The sequence below is a fragment of the Falco rusticolus genome, chromosome 3 (genome assembly GCF_015220075.1).
Source record: "Falco rusticolus isolate bFalRus1 chromosome 3, bFalRus1.pri, whole genome shotgun sequence".
Taxonomy (NCBI): Eukaryota; Metazoa; Chordata; class Aves; order Falconiformes; family Falconidae; genus Falco; species Falco rusticolus.
Genome location: NC_051189.1, coordinates 101,799,968 through 101,822,945, shown reverse-complemented (window position 1 = coordinate 101,822,945; position 22,978 = coordinate 101,799,968). Strand labels below are relative to the sequence as shown.

The 22,978-nt window shown below is 41.8% G+C and overlaps 1 protein-coding gene across 2 annotated transcripts in view; it reads right to left on the bottom strand.

Moving 5' to 3' along the window:
* ATP9B (ATPase phospholipid transporting 9B (putative)) overlaps positions 1-22,978 on the bottom strand; it is a 167,799-nt gene that overhangs the window by 66,960 nt on the left and 77,861 nt on the right. For both annotated transcript variants that reach the window (XM_037378763.1, XM_037378764.1), the window contains exons 10-11: positions 15,720-15,795; positions 8,692-8,768 (exon numbers count right to left, since the gene is read on the bottom strand). In XM_037378763.1, coding sequence (XP_037234660.1) covers positions 8,692-8,768; positions 15,720-15,795 — 153 coding nt within the window. The remainder of the gene's footprint in view (positions 1-8,691; positions 8,769-15,719; positions 15,796-22,978) is intronic.

Here is a 22,978-nt window from a genome sequence, read left to right as displayed (position 1 = left end):
CTGAGCCTCCAGTACTTACAGAAACTCATCAGACTTCAGCTGCGTAGAGAGTCTCATACATGCAAACACACGGAAGACCTGTTTCTCTGTGCTCGCTCCTACACGAAAGGGTGGCTATGGCCAGCCGAACCACAACGCCTGTAGGGCATCCCAGTGAGACGTGAGCATCAGACGAGTGTCTATTTCAAGATTGCTGTGCAGGTCTCAGGAAGATCCCAGCTTCTGACACTTAAGACATCCCTTTTTCATAATAATTCAAAAAAAATTAATATACTTTGAACATGCACACCACAAAAAGTAATCCCTCTGTTCCTCCTTATAGAATTCCTTTCCGTATTGGGAAAAGTTGAGCAAATTTGGAAAAATAGGAAAAGAATTGTACAAATTATGGGAAATTATCAAAAAGAAAAATTATATAGGCATTTCTAATAATCACTAAGAGTTGTTAAATAAAGATATTAAGAACACCTGGCTTTCTACATAGCTGCAGAATCAAAGCTTTTAGAACTGAAAGTTTCAGGAATGTCTGAGTGTGTCTGTACAAAGGAAAGCATGTGGAGCAATTCAACAATGAAATTAAAGGTTTGAGACTTCCAAGAAAAGCCATGCAGTAAGAACCGCCCCCCCCCCCCCAAAAAAAAAAAATCAGCACCAAACATGGTACATTGTTCTTATTAACAAGCTCCGGCTACACGGAGCGTAACCCTAACGCAGGCAAGCAGGTAACAGCCTGCTTCCACGGCCCCAGCACCGCGGTGGCCCCAGCACAGCTCACGTGGAGCCCCGCAGAGCGCAGAGTGGGGCGAAGGCGGTGCAGCTTGAGGACGCTTCAAGGCCTAGCAGGCGCAGTGCCCCTTGCCCCCACCCTCTCCGCCTCCCAGCAGTCACGCTTTGCCAATGGCACGGTTAACTCCGAACGGTGACCAAGCAGTGAGGAGCAACACAGGCGAGGAAGTGAAGTCCCGCAAGTGATGAGCGGCACTGGAGGCAGCAGTCTGCATATGCAAAGAAGTCAATCAATACTTTCAGTCTTACTGTTTTCTCAGTGTTCTAATACACTGGTATAAATCTAGTATTCTTCCAGTTTTCTATATATGAAAGAAAACTGAAAACCTCAGTTCCTTTATGTGGAACTATCCTTTTTCCATACTAGTCATCTGAGGGTTGAAATCACTACTTCCACACTTTTGCTATTTCAGTGAACGGAGTTCCTGGTAACGACAGTAGGTGGATATTCTTTCTGTCTCAGAGAGGACACAAATTTTGCTTTTGGTTTGCCAAAACACAGCTGGCCATTCCCAAGCATCAGTGTTCCTATATTCTGATCCCAGTTTTGGAAGAACAAGGGCAGCTCCTCTGCTGTTTAGCCCTTTCTTTCCCAACTTTTTGGGAAAGACTGCTTGTGTCCACTTCCTTTACCTACGACTGTTCGAACTGCTGGAGACATTCTGGTCCTTGGGAGATGCTACTCTATTTTCCATCTTTTGCTGCTTTCCTTCCCTCGCTCAGAGATGAGAGCACATGGAGAGAAAAGCACCAATACCACATCACTTGTATTTCTTCCTGGCCTCATCCCAACAATTCTCCTACCCACCAGGAGGGATCTGCGTACTTCAAGGGGAGCTGGTGGTTAAGCACTTCCTGGGACAGGAGCTCTGGGTACAGGGGACAAACTAAGTTTGGGGACTACTTACTACCTGTAGGTGACAGCTTTCTCAATTTCATTCCACACAAAGAGGAGTTTTTGGGAGGATTATGCACAGCAGACCATACTCCAATAAAAAGTGCTATAAACCCTTTTCTTCTTTGAATCCATGAAATTTGTCATTAAGAGCTACATAACAGTTTTCAAGGTCCTGCTTTTATCCGAGGCCCTACAGGCCACAGAGCCATAGAAAGCCATTCTTCTGAAATAGATTATAAACATCAAATTATCAATTTAATAAGAAAAACATGCAAGTGAAGTTACTGGCCCCTCTCATAACAGCGCAGCAGCAGGACACATCCACTGCCTTTCTGAAGCTCTGGGTAACAGCAGATTCTTGTTTGTGTGACCGGGGCGTCTCACGGAGCATGTCCTTCCCTCGCCCTGGGCCGCATGCAGGCTCACGATGGGATGCCACTCCTGTGGAGGCGGCCGGCGGCACAGTGCAGCAGCTGCTAACGTTAGCACAGGTACTCGGGAACAGAAAGGCACGTCCGACTGGGGCATGCCACCCCTGGAGGTGGCACAGCTACGCATGGCTTACTAATGAACTACAAGATGGTGGCAACCAGATTTAAGGATGTTCGAAAGAGCCTGTCAGTGCAGGAGAAGCGTGTATTTGGGGTACTGAGGATGCTGTGCTGCACGGGTAAACGGGGACATAATACGAGTTCCTGGGAACACGTGGATGTGCTCCAGCCACTCTATTTCACTCCAAATAAAGAAGTGGATGTGGGGGTGTCCCTTTTTAGGAAATATTTTTCAAAAATTCTTCTCATAGAGTGGGTGAGAGAGAAGGACAAGCATAGAGAAGCCTTTTAAACGCAGAGGAGTTTGGTCACAAAACACCAGGAAGAGAAGTTTTATGGGAGGAGAGAGGGAGGTATCTCAGTTTACCAGAATATAAATATTTTTTCGTTACTTCAAGGCTCACCAGTGAGGTCATTTTCAAATAACCATGGGCAACACACACACACACAAAAATACCAGTTCTTAGATTTTAGTTTAGAAACAACCAACCAACCAACATTTACAAAATCAGCAAATCACCAACCACAAGACATGTCGTATCTGACTTCAGACTAGTTAAGGATTAGGGAAAAACCAGCATTACTATTTCGATGAACACTGCATGGTTACTATGAAGTTTTACTTCTGATGTTAAAATGTAATGGCAGATGTAGAATTCAATAATATAAGACAAAAAACCCCCAAGTGTTTTCAATGCTGATTGTAAGGATTAGCAACATAAAAACTATTTCTGTCCTAATCTGAAGCACACTAGGCAGATTACATGCCACAGCTCCTCCACAGAGGCTAGTGATTTCTCAGAAGTTCTATTTCAGATAATTCATACTCATTTTGATGCATTATGTACATTCTAAGTGTATATCTATATATACTGCATGGTCCAAGTAATTTTAATGTCTCAATCTTAGCACACAAAATACACTGCCTTGTATTTATTTCTGTCTCCCTCCAAGCACATTGTGGTTTTTTCACTTTACCCCCAAAATCTGTTGCCACTGATAGAAATGGGTGACATTTGCAGAAGAGCTGTGCTAACAATCTTGCTTTCTATGAAGACCAGAACTGCAAGAGAATTCTAAATTCAGATGACAAAAACCCCCTATTACGCACTTTAACTAGGCAAGAATGAGAATACTGCAAAATGCCAGGCAAAATAAATAAATAACCTTAGTTTGTTAATTTCCCTCTTGGTTAATTAACACCTATAAATGACCTTTAGCATTGACAAGTCCAACTTCATCCAGAAAGCCAAGGTTTAAGAATATCTATCCAAATAGGATTGATTACTGATTACAGCATTGTGAGGAGCACAATTCAATCTGGTTTTTTTTTTAAGGCTGGAACTGCATTCCTGAGTAGGCTGATGTGACTGCCAATGAGGTAAAATACAGACAGTCATTACACTATAATAACGTTGATGTTCCCATTTCTACATTTATCTAAAGCAAAGACCATACATCATTTTAGACTGAAATTAAACCTTTTCAGAAATATTTTTTCTTTATATTGTTCGGAATTAAAAACATATTGAATTGATCCATTAAGAAAATTCTCTTCTATCTTTGTGTTTTTCAGACCGTGTCTGCATCCTTAGGCAATGAAACAATTTTTATAATTGTAATAAAACAACCAAGTGTTGACTTTAAGTTAAGAAATTGTTGCTTGAATGACTAAATACTTCAGCAAACACAATAAATCCTTCTAAGTTTAACACACAGATAAACCACATGCGTGAGCAGTTGCATATATTTCACAGCTTCTCCATGTGTAAGTTTGCTCAAACTTACTTCAGTTTTAGTCTCCTGCTCAGTGTTTGTAGAGCAGTCTGCGTCTCTGAATTTTAATACTGGTTTAGTCAAAAAAGCAGAAAACCTAAACATTTGCCATTGGAAAGGCCCAGTTTATAGCACGAAGTACAGCAGTAACGTTATACTCCAGCAAGAAATACAACTGAAGCACCTACCTGTATTTCAGTGAAGAGAGGAACGATAAAAAAGTCAAGCCTGTGTATTTCTGGCTTATTTCTGGACACAGGAGTTTCAGTTTGGCAACATAAATTGAAAAGGACACATCTCAGTGTTTGCCTTCTCCCAAGGCCTGAAGACACAAGCATCGCTGAACCATACTCCCAACACAGCACATCAACACATTTTACAGGATAATCTCTAGAATATTATTATTGTTTTTAAAGAGCAAGAGAGACAGCGTGCTGCTTAAAACCAGTTCCAAATAGTACTTGGCACAGTTCTTCCCTAAAGCAGAAGAAGGGCAGGCTTACCTCCTCTCCAGTTTGCAGCAATATCACAATTAATTTAATTTCAATTCTGTTTCCAGAACAGTTAGGTGCAGATTTATTTTTTATTAAATGTTCAAATCTTTCATCCCTCAACTATAACGTATCTTCTAATTTCAAGGACAGTTTCAGACTCCCTTTGCCCTCCTTTGGGCTCCAATGCTACAAACCCTATCCAACAGGTAACCCTTATTGTCAAGCTTGAGAAAACACGGGAAGATCCCCCCTGCCAAGTACACTGAGCAGGAACAACCCAAGTAGTGCCTGTCCACCTGTCGCAAGGCCAGCTACACAGAGTACCTACCACCTGCAGGCCCTACGGGACGGACGCAAACCAACCTCGCCCCGCGGCTGGAGATGCACAGCCAGCGAGAAGCTAACTCCACAACAGGTGGAGTTAAAACTACATGTTAAAAAACATTGACAACCACTTTTCATGCTGCAGTACCGCATTTTGTCACTTACTCATCTGTAACAGCCTTAAGTGTTTTTCTGCTTTCAGTTTCCAAACCCACCCTTATGGTCATGTTACTTGTTAGCTACTGCTTTAAACAAGGATGTTCAGTCCACAGAGAGAAAAATCTCATGCCAATATTATTGTTGGGCAATTGGTACACACAGGACTCATTTACACATTTACAGAATAATGTGACAGCTGACACAGCGTTGATGCACTTGATGTAGAAAATAGGCTCTAGAGAAAGTCTTCACCTGCTCAGTGTAAGATTAATTTTTAAATTTTAGAAATATTCTATACAGCAACTACCAAGGCAGAGGCATTTAAAGCTGGTAACTTTACATATACTATATTAAGCCTTATTTTTTATATTTAGTAGATACCCATCAGCTAACTATGGTACAAAGAACTAAGCACCTCCATGGAACAAATGAATATACATATTCAGAACACTGAACATCTTAATGGGTCAATGACTCCTTGAAAGGCCTTTGGACAATGAATGAGTACAGTTTACTTCCACAAACATTACCTGGTTTTATTAGTGCCAGATAACATGCTATTTAAAAGCATGATTTCTAATTAGAATAGACTATTTCAGTTGGAAAATACATACAATGATCATCTAGTCCAACCACCTGACCAACAGTTAAAGCATGTTATTAAGAGCACTGTCCAAACACCTCAAACACTGACCGGCACAGTGCATCGATCACCTCTCCAAAAAGCTTGTTCCAGGGTTTGAGCACCCTCTTGGTAAAGAAATGCTTCTTCATGTCCAGTCTAAACCTCCCCTGAATTGCTCCTGAGCTAATTATTTTAGATAGTGATGGAATAGCTAATCCTGGAGGTCATCTCAAAGCACGTGGAGGATAAGAAGATCATCAGGAACAGTCAACATGGATTCACCAAGAGGAAATCATGCCTGGCCAACCTGACAGCCTTCTGTGATGGAATGACTGGCTGGGTAGGCGAGGGGAGAGCGGTGGGGGTTGTTGTCTACCTTGACCTCAGCAAGGCTTTTGGCATTGTCTCCCACAACACCCTCCCCAGTAAGCTCAGGAAGGGCGGGTCAGATGAGCGGACAGTGAGGTGGTTTGACAGCTGGCTGAACGGTGGAGCTCAGAGGGCTGCGATCAGCGGCGCAGAGCCTGGCCGGAGGCCCGTGGCTGGTGGCGTTCCCCAGGGTCCGTGCTGGTCCAGCCCGTGCAGCTTACCGGCGATGAGGCTGAGGTGCAGACCGGCCCCTGGCACGTTTGCTGGTGGTACCGAACCGAGGAGCGGCTGGTGGCCCAGCAGGCTGGGGGGTCGGCAGAGGAGCCCCATGGAGTCCAACCACGGTCGGTGTCGGGTCCTGCCCCTGGGCAGGGACAGCCCCACGCACCAGCACGGGCTGGGCTGGCCTGCTGGGGGGCAGCTCTGCGGGGAAGGGCCTGGGAGGGCTGGGGGGCAGCACGTTGCCCCTGGGCCAGCAGCGTGACCTGGTGGCCAAGGGGCCAGTGGGACCCTGGGGGACGTGAGGAGAAGCGTGGCCAGCAGGTCGAGGGAGGGGATGCTGCCCCTCTGCTCTGCCCTGGTGAGGCACATCTGGAGTGCTGGGTCCAGTGCTGGGTGCCCCGGTTCAGGAGACAGGGAGCTACTGGGGAGGGTCCAGCTGAGGCTGTGAAGGTGATGAGGGGCTGGAGCATCTTCCTGAGGGGGAAGGGCTGAGGGAGCTGGGGCTGTTCAGCCTGGAGAAGAGGAGGCTGAGAGGGGATCCCATCAATGCCTACAAATACCTGAGGTGTCAGGAGGACGGGGCCGGGCTCTTTCCAGTGGTGCCCAGTGACAGGACAAGGGGCAATGGGTACAAACTGCAACACAAGAAGTTCCACCTGAAGAGGAGGAAGAACTTCTTTCCCTGGAGCCCAGTGCTCCATCACTAGGACAGGCTGGCCAGAGAGGCTGCAGAGGCTCCTCTGGAGACATTCAAACCTGTCTGGACGCGACTCCAAGCAACCTGCTCGAGGTGACCCTGCTCCAGCAGAGCCTTAGACCAGATGGTCTCTAAAGGTCCCTTCCGACCCTGACAGTTTGTGATAGTGTTCATATACTGACAGTGCAATATATGCCAGATAGTATTATTTGGATGTGGCTGTTAGTTTATGCATGTGCATGTATACATGTAATATTTTGCTTCTTAGTGCTTCATGAAAATGATTAAGTTTATTTAGGTTCCCAGCTTGTCTCAAAGAACAACACATTTAATTGTTAGCAGCTGTAACACTCATGCAAGCAAAGGTGGTACACGTATTGCCATAAGAGTAGAAACCATGCTGCAGCTTGTCAACACACTGCTGGATCTATTTTTTGTAGTTTTATCTGCTACTTAATCTTTTGCTGATGAAAATTTGGAGAAACTAATAATAGTAATTTTGAAGACATGAAGGAAATATTAGCCACAAATGTTTTCACCCTTTATCATAGTTTCTGTGTGAAATACTCATAAATAAAAAAATAATTTAAGAAGCCCTTATCCAATACACCCCCAGAATCTGTTGAATTTGGATAGTGTGTTACATTTACGCATATTACTCTATCAATCTAATATATTAAATAATTTCATTCTAAACACCTATGAGAATTATTTATTAGTCATAAGCTGTTCAGAATTCTTACGAGAAAGATTCTGTTTGTAAAGGGCTCATCTTTGTATCAGATGGAACAGAAAATAATCACGCACCATGAACATTCTGGTTACATTTTACTCTTATTTTAAAAAAGTATGTTACAAAGATTAAAATAATAAAAGGCCATCTTTAATCCACATAATGGTACACATCACCTGTCTCTGTCAATGAGACATTTAAAAGCATCTCTTTATTAGAAACACAAATCAATACACTCAGGGGACTGCAGTAACTGCTTCAAGCAATTTGTATTATCATTTCATTCCTGATGATCCTACTCAGAGCAACTTATTATGAATGGCGTGAAAATGGCAACCTGTCACAATTGACTGTTTTCTAAACCTCTTGCAAGATTTTTTTCCTTTCTTAATATAATTATCTTCCTACTAAACACAGGTCTAGGTTGTAAGATACAGCCTACAACTGAAGTTTCATTTCTTGATAATTGAAGGCCCTCCCCAACTCACATTAGAAACATTACCAACGAAATGAAGAGCTATTTGCTTTGTTTTGAACTGAAAGAACCTTGTACAAAGGGAAGCACTCAAACTTCTGGTATCTTTTCAACAGACAAATCTCTTGAGAATGTTTTCATCGCTTACAAAAATCCCTGGAAGAGCATTCTGGGTACTGAGTGCACCTCAGTTATCTTGCTCTGCTTCTCTGGGAGCCCGAGTAAATTTCAGTAGTCTGTCATAGACATCCCTTACAACTACTGTGTAGCTTTGGCCAAACACTTTACAGTAAAATAATCAGAGAGAAGTGAAGTGGGAATGGATATTTAGCTGTGAGACAGAAGCACGACAGTCTGAAGATGCACGTTTATACTTTGAAGACAAGTATTTCCATTAGTACCTGTAACACTCCAAGCTAAAGGAAGAATAATTTTACTTCCAAAAAGAGACTAAGGCACAATTCACTTCTCATACCAAAGGTCAAGCCAGTTCAACAAACACAACAGAGCAAGATTTTTGGGTTTAGGTACAGCTATTTTCATGAGAACCAAGTAGGAAATGCCCCAATGAGGCTAACTTACCTTATTCTTTGGATTGGACGTGTTCATTACACTTCGAGTCTCCTTGCCTGTGTAAATGACAACACCAATTACAGTTCCTGAAAAGCAAACAAACAAAAAGTAAAACAGATGTCTCAAGTAGTTCAGACAAGATTTGTCTGAATTAAAACTTGCAGTAATTTACAGTCCCTCAAACACATCCATTGTATTAAAAAGCCCATTTACGTAACATACATAGTATCAGTGTTGTTTTTCAGAATTGACTATGAAGGTTCATTACAACTTCTTTAATTAATATCCATAAACATGACAACATGCTTTACTCCTTTTTAAGAAAACAATACTTTCAATGTAACTGGTTAAGAACTTACATTTGGACATAAAATTGTCTCCAACTGTTTTAAGAAGTTTACACGGAGTGTGGATAACTTCGAGGAATACAAAACGAGTACAATGGTGCTGAATGCACCATACAAATTGCCAGTCATTTATAATGATGTAAAAACTAGTTCACCCAATTAACTACTCTGATAGAATCCCATACAAAAATATTATCCTGTTCATTAACTTATAAAAATGATTTGCCAGTTCCAATTATCTTTCAGTCAATTTTTACTGAATAGTATGGGAAAACTGGGCTTCAGCATCACTAAATTTTTTATATTAAATTTAAATTCAAGTTTTTATTAATAAGACACTATTGTATTTTCTAGCACAGGACAAAACCCTTATTTCTATTACTTTTTCAAGTGACCTGAAATGGCTTTATGGCAGCACAGCTGATAATGTGGTATTTTATGTTGTCTTAACACTATAAAGAAATAATTAACATAACTTGTCCGGAACACCCTGCTCAGAAAATTGTAAAACTGTAGAAGTATTACACATTTGTCTGACATTAAGTCACTGGCAATCAGGACCATGTGCAAGATCTGCCACCACCACCCGTGAGGTCTAAACAGGTCATGAGAAACGGAAGGCGCACACAAAGAAAAAAAGAGGATGGCAGTTAGCGATGTTGGCATTACAGAAAAGAAGTTTCATTTAGTCCAAAATGAGAATGCAAGTGAAAACTTTGCATCCACACACGAAAAAGTGATTCTACATTACATCTGGACAATTAAAAATTAGTTTTTGTATTATTTTCCTCTCCATACGAAAGCTTTTTCTGAAGACTTCCCTTGACATAACATTTTTCCCAAAGCCAGCCTCTGCTGTTTCACTGCAGTGCAGTGCAATGTGCAGATTAGGGTATTAGTAACACACCCCCAACACACCCCAAAATTCCTCCTGACTTTCATAAAAGAACAGTCATTGATCCATCACGTCTGACCGCTCTCTGCTGGTGTCCAGCTGATGCCTACATCCCTTTGGGGCCCTTCACTTTGGAGCGATGCTCTGAGTCGAGCCCTACCCAGCGGCCAGAACGCACTGGCCGATGCCCTGCAGGAACCCCCTCCTGCACCCCCAGCCTCAGCAGCCCCACGGGTCGGGTCAGCTCGGGCAGACCTGGACTTCTCCCTTCCAGCTGGCACCTCTCCACTTGGCATCGCCTGCCTGGCTGTCGCAGCTCAGGGAAACAAGCTGTCTTGTATTTTGCTCCCTGAAAAGCTGGCTTCAGAGGTGAAAGTCAGGTAACGTCCATTCCGACTACTGCATTTTGATCATAGTTTTGCCTAGATCTGAGCTGCTTCTTTTGCTGAGGCATAGATCTTTGATTTTAAACTTCTGGGGCTGCTAGTTACCAGCAAAGCATCACTGCTGATTCGAGGGCTCCTCAGACCTGAGTTCCATCAATGCAGAACACTCCGAGCCCAACTGCAGTGCTGTCCCACAGCTGTTGCAGCAGGGACAGTTCTGGTGCTCTGGAGGGGGTTTTACCCACCATTACCTCTCGTTACCCTCAGCAAATCTAAGCTTGATGCCAGCTGGGAAGAAAGACTCACACGACGCATACTTGCAATGAACGTCACTGTGGTCACAGTAGCCAGACCCGAATCCAACGTGGGGGCTCTGGGAAGCATGGCCAGACGGCGACCTCAGGCTTGTTAAAAGCAACGACTCAAGTATTTTTATGTATGGGCCTCTCTGAAAACTGGCTCCTGTGTAAACTGGGCAACCACTGATAAGCAAGGGCAAAGTGGTTAACAAAGGAGAGAGAAGTTACAGGAGATACCACCAGAATAAACATGTGAGCTGGAAAAGAGCTACAAGAGGACCTGTGCAGAGTTAACACACACAATCTGGCATACTCTGAATCCGGGCTGTGATCATATTAATTTGTAGTATCTCCCACGCACGATGTAAGCTATGTAAAAACAGAGCGCTCTAATTAATTAAAATCACATGTAGGACTTGGCACAAAACAGTGCCTTTTACAGCTGTGCAGTTATACAAATTGTCCTGATTTTATCTAAAGTGACTTTTCAAGACTGACACCTGCCGAAATGAAAATTCCATTAATACAAATGTCCTCTTAATAGATATCTCAGCAGGGGTCTCAAAACTGCATTATCTTGTTTAGAGTTTGAACCACACTGATGATTACAGTAAATGGGGAGCAGACAGATACACCCATACTGTAGGGGACCTTCTGAGGCTTTTTAAAATGCAACGGCTGACGTTTTCCTCTCCCTTTCTGAAAGCAAATCAGTGATGTCACAAACACAAACGATCAAGAAGAGAAGAAATTTAATTAAAGATAAACTATTTTTTTATTTTATTTATGAAATAAAAATAAAATATAAACCAAAAAAAATAAATTAAGAGGTTTTCAGATACTTGGTGGTTTAAATTATTTCTTCGTACTTAAAACTGTTCCGTCAGCGATAGCATTTTTTCAGGGTTTCACTAACCACACCTTCCTTCCCCCTTCAGGCTCTACTACTAACTCCACAGAAATAACACAGATACTAAGAATGGTGCACAGACTCCATACCTCACCGCTACGTATCTGAAACTCACTGGGATGTTGCCTCTAAGTGAAAAAACTCAGAATATTTTTTGCTATCTCACTTATTAAAGAGTAACAAAAGGACGGCCGCACGCTTTGGACTTGAGGGGCTTTTGATTTCCACTCCAGCAGAGGCTTCCAGCGTGATCCCGGCAAATTAGTCTTTGCACTTTCTGTGGTCAGGATGGACATCGTGCACAGTCCCCAGGGCTGTCAGGGCTGTCCAGCAAGTGGCAGAAAACACTTCACATCTGGCAGCAGCAGCTACCCAAACTATCAATACTGAGACTAGAACATCTGCACATATATATTAGGTGTGACAAAATGGTAGGTTTTTTCTTTTCCATTTAGCTTATGGTTATTCTAAGGGGTAAGGAGATGTACTGAAACCAAGGATAGTAAACACCTCCCAAATGTATAAATTTGAGGAATCTCACTCTCCCAAACTTTATCTGTTGATATAAAAAAAGCTATGGAATAGTTTATTCTTAAGTTGTCTGATGCTACATGATTTTGTTGAACCAATTTATTAGTTCCCAAAATACAAAAAGAAAAGAAAAATAGTTCTAAATTATAACAAATATTTTTCTTGTTACTTGTACTGCACTTGCAATACATCCTTTTTTTTATTTTTGCTGTAGAATCCATTATCGTAGTGTTCTGATATTTTCATGAGGTTTGGTTACCTGCATTCAACAGGTAGCTGCTAAGATTCCTTGAAACCTTCATTCACTTACATTGACTGTTACTGATCTGCAAGGTGATTGATTTGTGGTCTCTCTCCTCTAGAACTGCCAGGACATCAGCAACCAGAGCTCGAGTTTTCTGAAGGTGTTCCCCACATAATTCCCTGAACACTTTTCCAACCTGACCTTGAACCTCTGTATCACCTTGACAAATAGCAACAGCATGTGTCTCTCCCAGCTGGTGCAATGTGGTTTGTGCTATATGTCAAAGGGAATACCAGGAAATTCAGTATCTATTTAACTGCTGGAAGGAGGAAAATGGGAAGGAGAACCCTTCACCCAACAACTGTCCTTTTTTAAAATTAAGTGAGGCTTTGTATCTGCAACTTGGCTACATATTCCTTTCGTGGACATCTGTGATGTGGCTCCCTGTTTCCACCCCTGAGACTGACAGCATCAGTCAGTAACAGGCCAAGGCAACAGTGGGGTTGACCCAGAATGCTCTGTATCAACCCCCGAGGCGTCGCCAAGGCATAGCATCGTCCCAGGAGCAACAGACCACACATTTGCTTGGCTGAATAACACATACTGTCCACGCTGCTTGGAGTGCACTGGAGGAAGTCGCCTTCCAGGGTAGGATGGCTTAAGGGCTGCCACACCGAGAGTCTGAAGGGAAATGGAGATGTACAGGCAGCGCTGCAGGGCAGAACTCTACCCCACACCATCCAGGCACAGGCTACAAACCTGCCTTCTTGAATTGAAGTGGCAAAGTAACAAAAGATGGGGCTTGCACACAGACATCATATACTTTGGGGTGAAAAATGCCTGCATGTAAGAGCACTGTGCATCGAGACAGTAAGGGGAATGCACGCAGACACGAGCATGGCTGAGGTGAGGCAGCCACCTGCAGAGCAGAACAGCACTCAGACTGCCACGTGCTTCGCTCTCCTGGAACCCGAGTGGTACCTGCCTGCAGAGCCGGGGTGTGGGCAGCATCTCCCACTGACCCGCACAGGCGGCAACAGCGTGTGCCAGGCCGTGCCAGGCCAGGGATGCCAGAGGGCCTGCAGCATCTACCGCTGACACCCTGCCCTGGCAGGCTTTGAGCAAGGCAGTTTCTGGGTGTCTATAATGCAGTTAGCCAGGGAGAAGTGTCTTATCAACAAGATTTTCAGTTGTCACAAATCCTGGAAATTTAATTATGAAGTCTAATTTTAAAAAAATCACACTATAAAAATTCAAATTTAATAAGGTAGGATACTTGATGCTAAGATAAACTATGTACATTCAACTGGGAAGTCAGATGAAAACAGTCAAATATCAGTTGTCAATCAAATCTAGAACATCTTAACCACCTCTTAATTGTTTTGCCTTATGGCCTCCTCCATGACTATATGCACAGTGCCCCTCTAAGACCTTATACATTCCTTATTAGATAAGCAAAGGACTGAAGGCAATAACTCCTGCTCTTCATCAAAGGCCTAATCCTGTCAAATGGTGAAATAACCTCCACAGAGGTGCTGAGCAATTCATAAGATCTGGATTTACAATGCCATATGGAACAAGGCAATATCCAAATAGAAATTGTATATGCGTGGTAAGTGCAGTACTTGCGTGTGAGGAGCACATTAGCACAGTACTAAATTGCAGTTAATACATGAGATGACGTAAGTGGAATGAATGATACCCCAAAGTTTAGATTAAGATTAATGTCACAAATCAGTTACCGAAGGAAATTATTCCTCTCTGCTATCTTAATTCAACCAGCTTCTGTATGCACACCATGACACCATTTAAAGTACTTGATCACGTCATTTTTCCCTTCAGAAGGGGCTGCAGTCTTGAAGAGCCATCCAGTATTTTTATTTTGTATCGAGTTGTCCAGTCTCCCCTTAGAGTCCTATTCCACTATTCAAAACCATGCTCCAACAACAGAATTATCCTCTCCTGTGTTCTTCTGCTGCCATCATTAACAACATAACTTAAGTCCTTCATAAACAATTAAGCCTTCACAAGACCCCTCAAAAAACCCCAACATACACTAAGGCATAAATTTTGAGAAGCACCATTTCCATTAACATAAGTGCCAACTTTAGATGGCAGATTGAGAGGCTTCAGACATTAGCCACACTTCTACACAAAATCACATCATGTACCCTGGGAAATGAAAACATAAACGGTTTTCAATTAAAAGTCAAAATTATTGATCCAGAATTACTGACTTTGCGAACGTGTATCTGAGTGTAGTTTGCCCCCATATATAAATCTGTGGAAAAGCAAACTGAAATGTACACAGCACTGAATTTTGTAATCCATGAGCAGCATCTTTTTACACACAGTTCTAGATCTTGGCTACTTGCGTTAAAAAACTGAGGACAATTTTAGCCATTGCCTGTTTGATGGAACAGTTTGAGAGCAAGTGTTTTCCCAGTGCAACCAACCCAAACAACACTGAGCACCAAAGAGCACGACTGCGGTCAGCCTCTGCAAAGGAGTGCTGGCTCACAGAGCCCTCTGCCACCTACGCCGCCCCAGCCCTCTCCCCCAGCCCTCCAGCAGCCCCCCGACTGGTGCCAGAAGCCTTTACAGCAGGGACCAACCTACAGGTTAGGTGCAGACCCTTTTTTACATCCTTCCTGCCACCTCCATACCCCTCCTCCTCATGGCTCATGCTTCCAGTTGTTCTATCCCCTATCCTAAGCCCTAGGCTCATTCTCAGAAACCATTCCTCTCTGCTTCTGTGCAGACTTGCCACAGCCCTTCTTGCCACACTCCGTTTGAGTTTTCTTACACAGGGCAAAACCAGAAGACGACAATTTTCTGCTCCTAAAAAAGAAAAGCTACGATGGCCTAAAGCCTGAATACAGCATTTAGATAACATGACCTCCTTACAGTATCTGAGACACATACAAAACATTACTAATATTTAGAAACCATTATCTTAAAATTACATAACCGTAAAACAAATCTGTACTTTCTGATTAAGATTTTGTGCAAACCTCACCCGCAGCATGGAGTAAACATAAAAGCAAAACTCCTAACATGCACACCCACCCTTGCTTTTCAGGACTGTACCCACTGTGAGCTGAATGGAGTGCTTTACAACCTGAAGTTTTAATTAAAACAAAAAGGTTCGGTGACTTTAGTGGGGTACAAGGGACAGCACTACTGAAACAGCAAAATTAAGTAAAAAAACCCCACAACTATTAAGGAGGATTAAAAAGATATGAAAACATTATGAGTAGCACGATGAAACCAATGGGAAAGCACACAACAGAGGAGCAAGAGATTAAAATCATGAAAGACAAAAACATTTTTAAAAGCCATTAATATTTCATGTTGTAAAAATAAAGATACGCTTCCACAGATGTTTTTAGCTACATTATCAGCTTTGTTATTGCAACACTTACCTGAAGCAACAACAGTGCTTGCCCATAATGTATTTTCTATGCTTAGGCTTTCATGAACTGCTGGATCACTGTCTTCCTGTTAAAAATATGAACAGCAAATAAGTAAATCAACATCACAAGTAGTGCTAGTTAAGAACAATGCCAAGCCGTTCGAGTAACTTTTACAGGATTTCTGCATCCTTGTTTCAATTACTGCAAGATAGTATTCATTGCACGTACTTTGTCTGTACACATACACAAAAATAACTTCCCAAAAGTGAAATACTGACTGATGTTCATATTACTTAAACCCAAAGATACTCAAAGAACTACAGTCAATAATGTTTTAAAAGGAACATATCTGAGGAAAAGAATATATCAAACTGCAGAACAGTTTGCTATACCAAACAGTTAAAGTGAGTGATGAACACTAACCCCTAAAAATTAATAGCCTGTTCTCTATGACAATTTAAATAATCTGTAACTCATACAGTAAGTCATGGTCACCATCATTTTGCAATCCAAGCGACATGTATCAACTTCAGAGAAAAATACTCAGACTTTTAAAAAGAAATGCACACTTGCATTGTCTTACCACATACTTACAAAATACATATCCCATGGAAAAATACTTCAACAGGAAATTGCTTCTGTGATTATTTTAAACTTTCCTTTTTTCCCCTCCCCTCTTCTCCTCCCAAGCAATAACAGCCCACAGATTGTAAACAGACTTAATCTCTCATAATCAGTTTGGAGCATGTACAGATTTGTTACTCATTAGCAGCTGTGAAATGTGCTGTTTACAACCAAAGAAAACTTTAGAAGGTAGGATAATCAAGTGTATTTGCTTGAACTACAGACTGTGCTGAACATTTTGCAGGAAAGGAGGGACCACTGATTTACCAAAACACACACCAAAATCTACATAATGTCAATAATCAAAACCTATGTCCATTTTTCATCTCTATTTGGAAACCACCACCAAGCACAGGGTGAGATGCTTAGGAAGCTCTCTTCCCAAAAAAGAGAAACCTCAAACTAAACAAATGCGTTTCTGTGTGTACCTCAAAAGATCCCTACATAGAGAGTAAGAGCTATAGTTCCTTGCTAAGTGAAGCAAAGCCATTGTTTAAAAGGCATAGAGGTGTTCTGTCAAAAATCAGAGGGGAACAGGAAGAGGACATGGAATTAGTTGTAAGAAGCAAACCACAAGTTATGAACCAAGACTCATACAGGAAGTAAAAATTCTGTCAAGATCATCGATGTTCTGTAAGATTTATCTTTCATTAAGAAAAAGAAGAAATATTTTTTGATTCTTATCTAAGGAATGAATTCTTCCAAGAATTATTTGCCATACACCTAACAATTAAAATAGATGAAGTTTGAGACAACAGCAACCGCAAGCCCACTCTAATGGAGCAACATGCTATCATGTAGGAGTTCTCAGAACTGGGGGAGTACTAACGAGCAGAAGTGAACGCCCGATATGCTACATAACAGTGGAAGTACTCCATATCGACAGGCCAAGGAATGTTCAGTTCTAGAGAACTGAAAATGTATCTCTGAAGGTAAAACAGGATCAGCAGCTATAGCGATATTCAAAGTTATTGGTAGTACTATTAAGAGATGAAGTCTTGAACATTGAGAAATTAAACACAAGAAGAGTCCTCTGATCTAGCTCAAAAAAGTATAATTTGTGGCAATTATCAATCACCTTTGTAACAGTAACTTATTTCTGAGATGCCTTTGATGGGGTACATCCACAGCCTAATTTTTGTTTATATTTTTCCTAACTTCATAATGCTTAGATTCCTGGTTTGATTTGCTATTGTACCTGGGTTATTCAGATTCTGTAATTATGTCAGCCTCCCGAGAGCCTAATTAAGCAGTGTATAGAAGTTCAAGTCGGACCTATTCAAGAATACTAGTTTTTCCAGTGGAAGATGCTAGTAATATAGTCAAAATATAAGTGCAGCTGTTTGGGGAATGGCTGTCCCCGGGGACATCGGCACCTACACTGGAATGCCGAAAAACAACCACGTCCAGTGGTAAGCTTCCCTAAGGAATGTAACAAGAGGTTTCAGAATCTGTTTCTACAAGGCTAGAAGTAGGACACGAACTGGTCATATGTGACTTGAAAAGATATATGGAACTTTTTCATTCCTGTTAGGGTTTTTTCACGGATTACTGACCCTAACAGGACAACTTCCCTGAAATTCTTCCACACGGACAATGCCGATGAGCCAGCTGTGACCAGAGTGGAAGGCTGCTACCTTCAACCCCCGTGATGGGCTGGGCACCAAACAGGAATCTTAACTTCGTGACTTGCCATGATCTGCACAGCTTGTTCCCAGCAACACACCTTGGCTACTTTTTATCATCCACAAATATTCTGCATAATTCAAAGTGTTTCAGCTTGCTTGATTATTACAGTTCTGCCTAACATCGTATACTGCAAAAAAACCAGGAAATTCTGCTCAACTATTCTTAAAAAGAAATTTGTGAAGTTTCTCACTGCATCACTAGGTCAACTGAAAATGATGTATAGGTGTACAAGCATCCTGGTTTAACCCCAGCCAGCAAGTAGGTACCATGCAGCTGCTCACTTACTCCCCCACCCACAGCAGGATGGGGACAAGAATTGGGAACAAGGCAAAACTTGTGGGTTGAGATTTAAACAATTTAATAATTGGAATAAAATAAAATAATAACAACAAAAATAACATTTTTAATGAAAAGGAGGGAGAAGGGAGAAAGGAATAAAATGGGAAGGGAAGGGGAAAAAAACCCAACCAAAACCCCCGAAAGTATGCAGAATATAACTGCCCACCCCAGCTGAATGATGCCCAGACAGTCCCCCAGCAGTGACATCCCCTGAGCCAACACCCCCCCTACACACACACACTTTATATACTCAGCATGACGTCCCATGGTATGGAATACCCCTTTGGCCAGCTGGGGTCAGCTGTCCTGACCGTGTCCCCTCCCTAGTCCTGTGCCCCCCCAACCTTCTTGCTGGCAGGGCTTGAGAAATCCAGAAGTCCTTGACTTGGTATAAACATCACCCAGCATCAACTAAAACCATCAGTGGCTTATCAACACTGCCCTCCAAAGCACAGCATTGCACCAGCTACCGAAAATTAACTTTATCCAAAAACACCAGGACAACAAGGAAAAATGTGTATCAGGACTCACTGCTGTACATTGAAGAACAAATCATGCTGAGCTTGTCAGAGGTGTCCCGGGCAGGCACGTAATGGGATGGTGCACATAAACAGAGCTGACCACATAGGTCCCGTGTTTCAGTCAAAGGCTGCAACCTCATGGAAATGAATGGGTCTGTTTTTCACAATCAAGATACCGTGATAGGACTTGCGATGCAATTAGTCTCAACAAATGAAAAAGCATTTGTATTTTGCCCTCAGAAGTTCCATACCGAATACCTGTTGTCCTCAGTGGGACTCCAAATAGCTCCCCGCAAACACTGAAAGAGATAATTTCCCAGCTACCACTTAGTAAAACTGCAATCAAACTGAAGTAGTCATTTTTGCATTATGTTGAATTACAGCATGAAGAAAGAATTTGAATTTTGACAGGAGCATTGTGTTTTAACTAGCCATTAGCACAGAATTCATGTACAGAATTAGAGATACAGAAAAGCTGTAGAAGTCAAAGAAACGTTCGCTGCTGTATCCTTGCATACCTTCATAATTGTAACTTTAGATAAGACTAAAGAAAGACTTCAGGACAAAATAGCTATAGAAAAAACACCTATGATTTAATTTAAATGTACATTTAATTTAAATCACCTATGATTAATTTAAAAGGGGAAACAAGGGTGGTCAGTGTGGCTTCCACACTTGGTATGGCTAAATAAACCTGAACTCTAATAAGGAACACGACAGGAGTCTATGAAATGGGCACCCAGACAAAGAAGCCCTAAATACAGCCAGCAAAACTGAAACAACCGGCAATTGCTCTCCATAAAAATTTGTAACTCGTACAACTTCTTCCTATTTGAATGCTAAAAGGTTCAAGGCGAGACCAGGTAAATTTAAAGAAGGAAAATTCATTGCAGATTACTCACAGAAACCAGCTCTGATTCAGGAAGTTCTCAGATCATGAGAGACAGAATGAGAAAGTGTTACCACCTCCTTACTCTAGTTGTATTCTCTTTCCCAGCAGCCTGCTTCTGGCTACTGTTCCACACAGGATGCTACGTGAGGAACGTCTTTTATCTGCCTCAGTTTAGTCTTCCGTGAGCAAATTTTAAGACATGAGACTCTTCCATACTACAAGAAGAAATCAAAAGCCCTGCAGTGATTACGGAGAGCTGCCAACACAGCCAGGAACAAGTCACTTGTCAGATGTCTACCTGCTACAAGACTTTGTGAAATGCCTTCTTGCAGGTCATCCAAAATAGGAAAACATCTAACGAGCTATAGCTCTTTCCACTCTTGCCAGGCTCACCAACAGAACAGCTTGGCCGATCAGTTAGCAGCTTCTTATTTCGTTATGATCCTTTAACGTCTTTACACCCTCATCTAACATTTCCAGCTTTCCACCATTCATTACCAGATACCACACCTTCCATACCTGGATGGCTGAGGACTTAACCTTACTTTTCATTTGTCATAAGTTATCAAATGAAACTAAAAAGTGCATTTATAAATAATGAGTTTCTCTGTTTCACATTTTTATTTCTGCCCTTGAGAGAGACTGTAGGGATAGATATAGCAAGGAACGGACAAGGACATCAATTCTTGAACAAGACCCAGTCAGTGGTAAGAAGAAATGATTCTGCAATGTTTCTGACGCTATTACAGCTAACAGAACGATACATGTTTTGGGGTAAATGAAATCAATCACCCTAGCAGCAGAAGTTTGACATACAACAGGTTCTTTGTCCAGCTGATGAAGTTTCCACTTAAGGTCTGCTGGGTTGAATTTCATTTGGTGGCTGTATGTTTATTGCTCTTTAAATTCTGAATTAAGGTAATTATCAGAATAGTGCAGTTCAGTATTGCATTCAAGCCTCACATTCAGGCTGGTTTTGAAGTCATGTGCAGTATTGACCATGGAGGTTCAAACTGTCTACAGTTCCTATCAAAGAAAATTACTCTACAGCTCTTGCATGTGCAGAGAAAAAGGGAAAGATGAGCAGTGAAATAATAACTGAATATTTCCTACTCTCAGTCCTGAATTTGTAATACAGTTGGCCAAGGATGATGACAAATTTCAAGTAGCCATTTAAAAGGTTTCAAAACTACTTTTTTTTCAGACAATGACAGAGACCTTTGAGACAAAATACCTAATCCTCCAATGAACCCACGTACCACCTCAATCTGACCTTTCCTAGCCCTACTCCTACCTGACAGGATGCAGCACAACCACCCCCACCAACTTCTGTAGGAAAGGGGAAGAACGCACATGAGGTTAGGTGCATCACTGGAAGAGATACCTTCCCCACCCCAATCTCACCATTAAAAAATTCTTGCTATGTTCCTTTTACTGGCATACCTGTTTTGGACAGGGTCAGGCATCAGCTCCCTAGTCTGACTGTCCGTATGGCTGTTTGTGCCAGAACAAGGAAGGTGAGTTTTTGAAAAGGAGTCACAAGACATAATGCCATGCCCTTCACTGGCAACATAAAATTAAGCCAGCCTGAAGTGAACACAGCAATTGCTTCAAACAGGTAATTCTCCAACAGCAAACATGAAGCAAAAAAAATAATATATATATAAAAATGACTCAACATTCTCTCTACTAAAATAGAAGACTTAGCCAAGAAAACATCTGTATAATTAGCCCCAGTCCAGAGATTCTACTCATAAACGAACAAAAATTTTTAGTGCTCACATTTCCATATGTATTTTTCCAAAATATCAACAGCTACCTGCAACAGGGTTTGCATTAACGCAGATTTTTAAACATCTGACAAGATGCTACACTGGAAAAAATTATACTAAATAGGTCTGTACCATAGGAAAAGAGTTTACGACAGCAGATGAATGAACTAAACTCAAAAGAATCGGTTCTGTGAGATTTCTACTGGTACAAAAATGAAAAAAAAAAAAAAATTTAGATATATTCCCAAAGTAAATAAAGAGACTGAGGTGACAGCCTAGAGCTGCAATATAAGAGAAATTAAAAGAAAGAGTTCTTAAGGGAATGGGGGAAAAAGGACCCAAATTTAAACAAAAGCCAGCCAAGGCCAAAACCAGAAGAGACTACTTCCATGATTCTGCACAGAAGCTGTAAGCAAAAGGTCGGAATACTGGTCAGGCCAGTGCACACTGACGTGATGCTCTAGAGCACTCCTTGGGCTCCAGCTGGTAACACCTGGGTTAAGAAGCATGGCTACCGTTCATTCGCTTTTTACAGATGTGTATTTTCTCTTGCTTTTTCAGAACTGATGAAATGGCTTCCTAATTTATCAAGACTACATAGGAGCCTCAGACAGAAGAGAAACTCTAGAAGTTCTGTGTAAATCCCTGTTCTGCGCATCTATTTCAAAATAAGCTCAGCCAAGACACAGATGATGCCCTGAGAACAAATAAAACTATCTTACACATTTTCACAGAACGCCGATTTAGCTCATCTATTGTTTGTTGATAGGATGTTCAGAAGCGGGGAGAAGAGGAGAGGAATTAACTTTTGCCATTATTTAAGGACCAGACATGATCCTTCCCACAAGCTCAAAGACACACGCTCACTTCCATGCCCTGACTGCGTGTAACACCAAAATCCATGGAGGACAATGGAAACTAACTTCACGTGAAGCTGGCAGGCACGGCGGAGAAGAGCTTTAACTCCTCCGGACCTGTTATGGAGGTGTACCGCGAAAAGTGTCTTCTGTCAGCTTTGCTGGGGATACATTTCTCACATAGAAGTGCTTTAGAGAAGTTGCTCCCTCCTAAAAACTCCAGAGCTGTGCAGGTAAGTTTGTTTTGTTTTATGGTCGTGTACTTTTTGAAATTATCTAAGTTTGTCTTCTACATTGTTAGCCCTCTGTCTTCATAACAGAGAAAAAAAAGAAAAGAAAAATCAATGTGCTATTACCCTGTCAACCTACCCCTGCAAGAACTCTTTGAACATCAATGTTTAAGTAGGAAAAAGGTATTCATTAGCATCGCTAAGCACACGAATGTTTTTTACTTTAACATAAAATAGAAATTGGATGCAAAAACTGATTTAGTGTAAGCAAGGGCTTACAGCAGTAGAAAGATGAATCAGTAAACAGGTGTCCTAAACCAACATTTCACTAAGCAGACATGCCG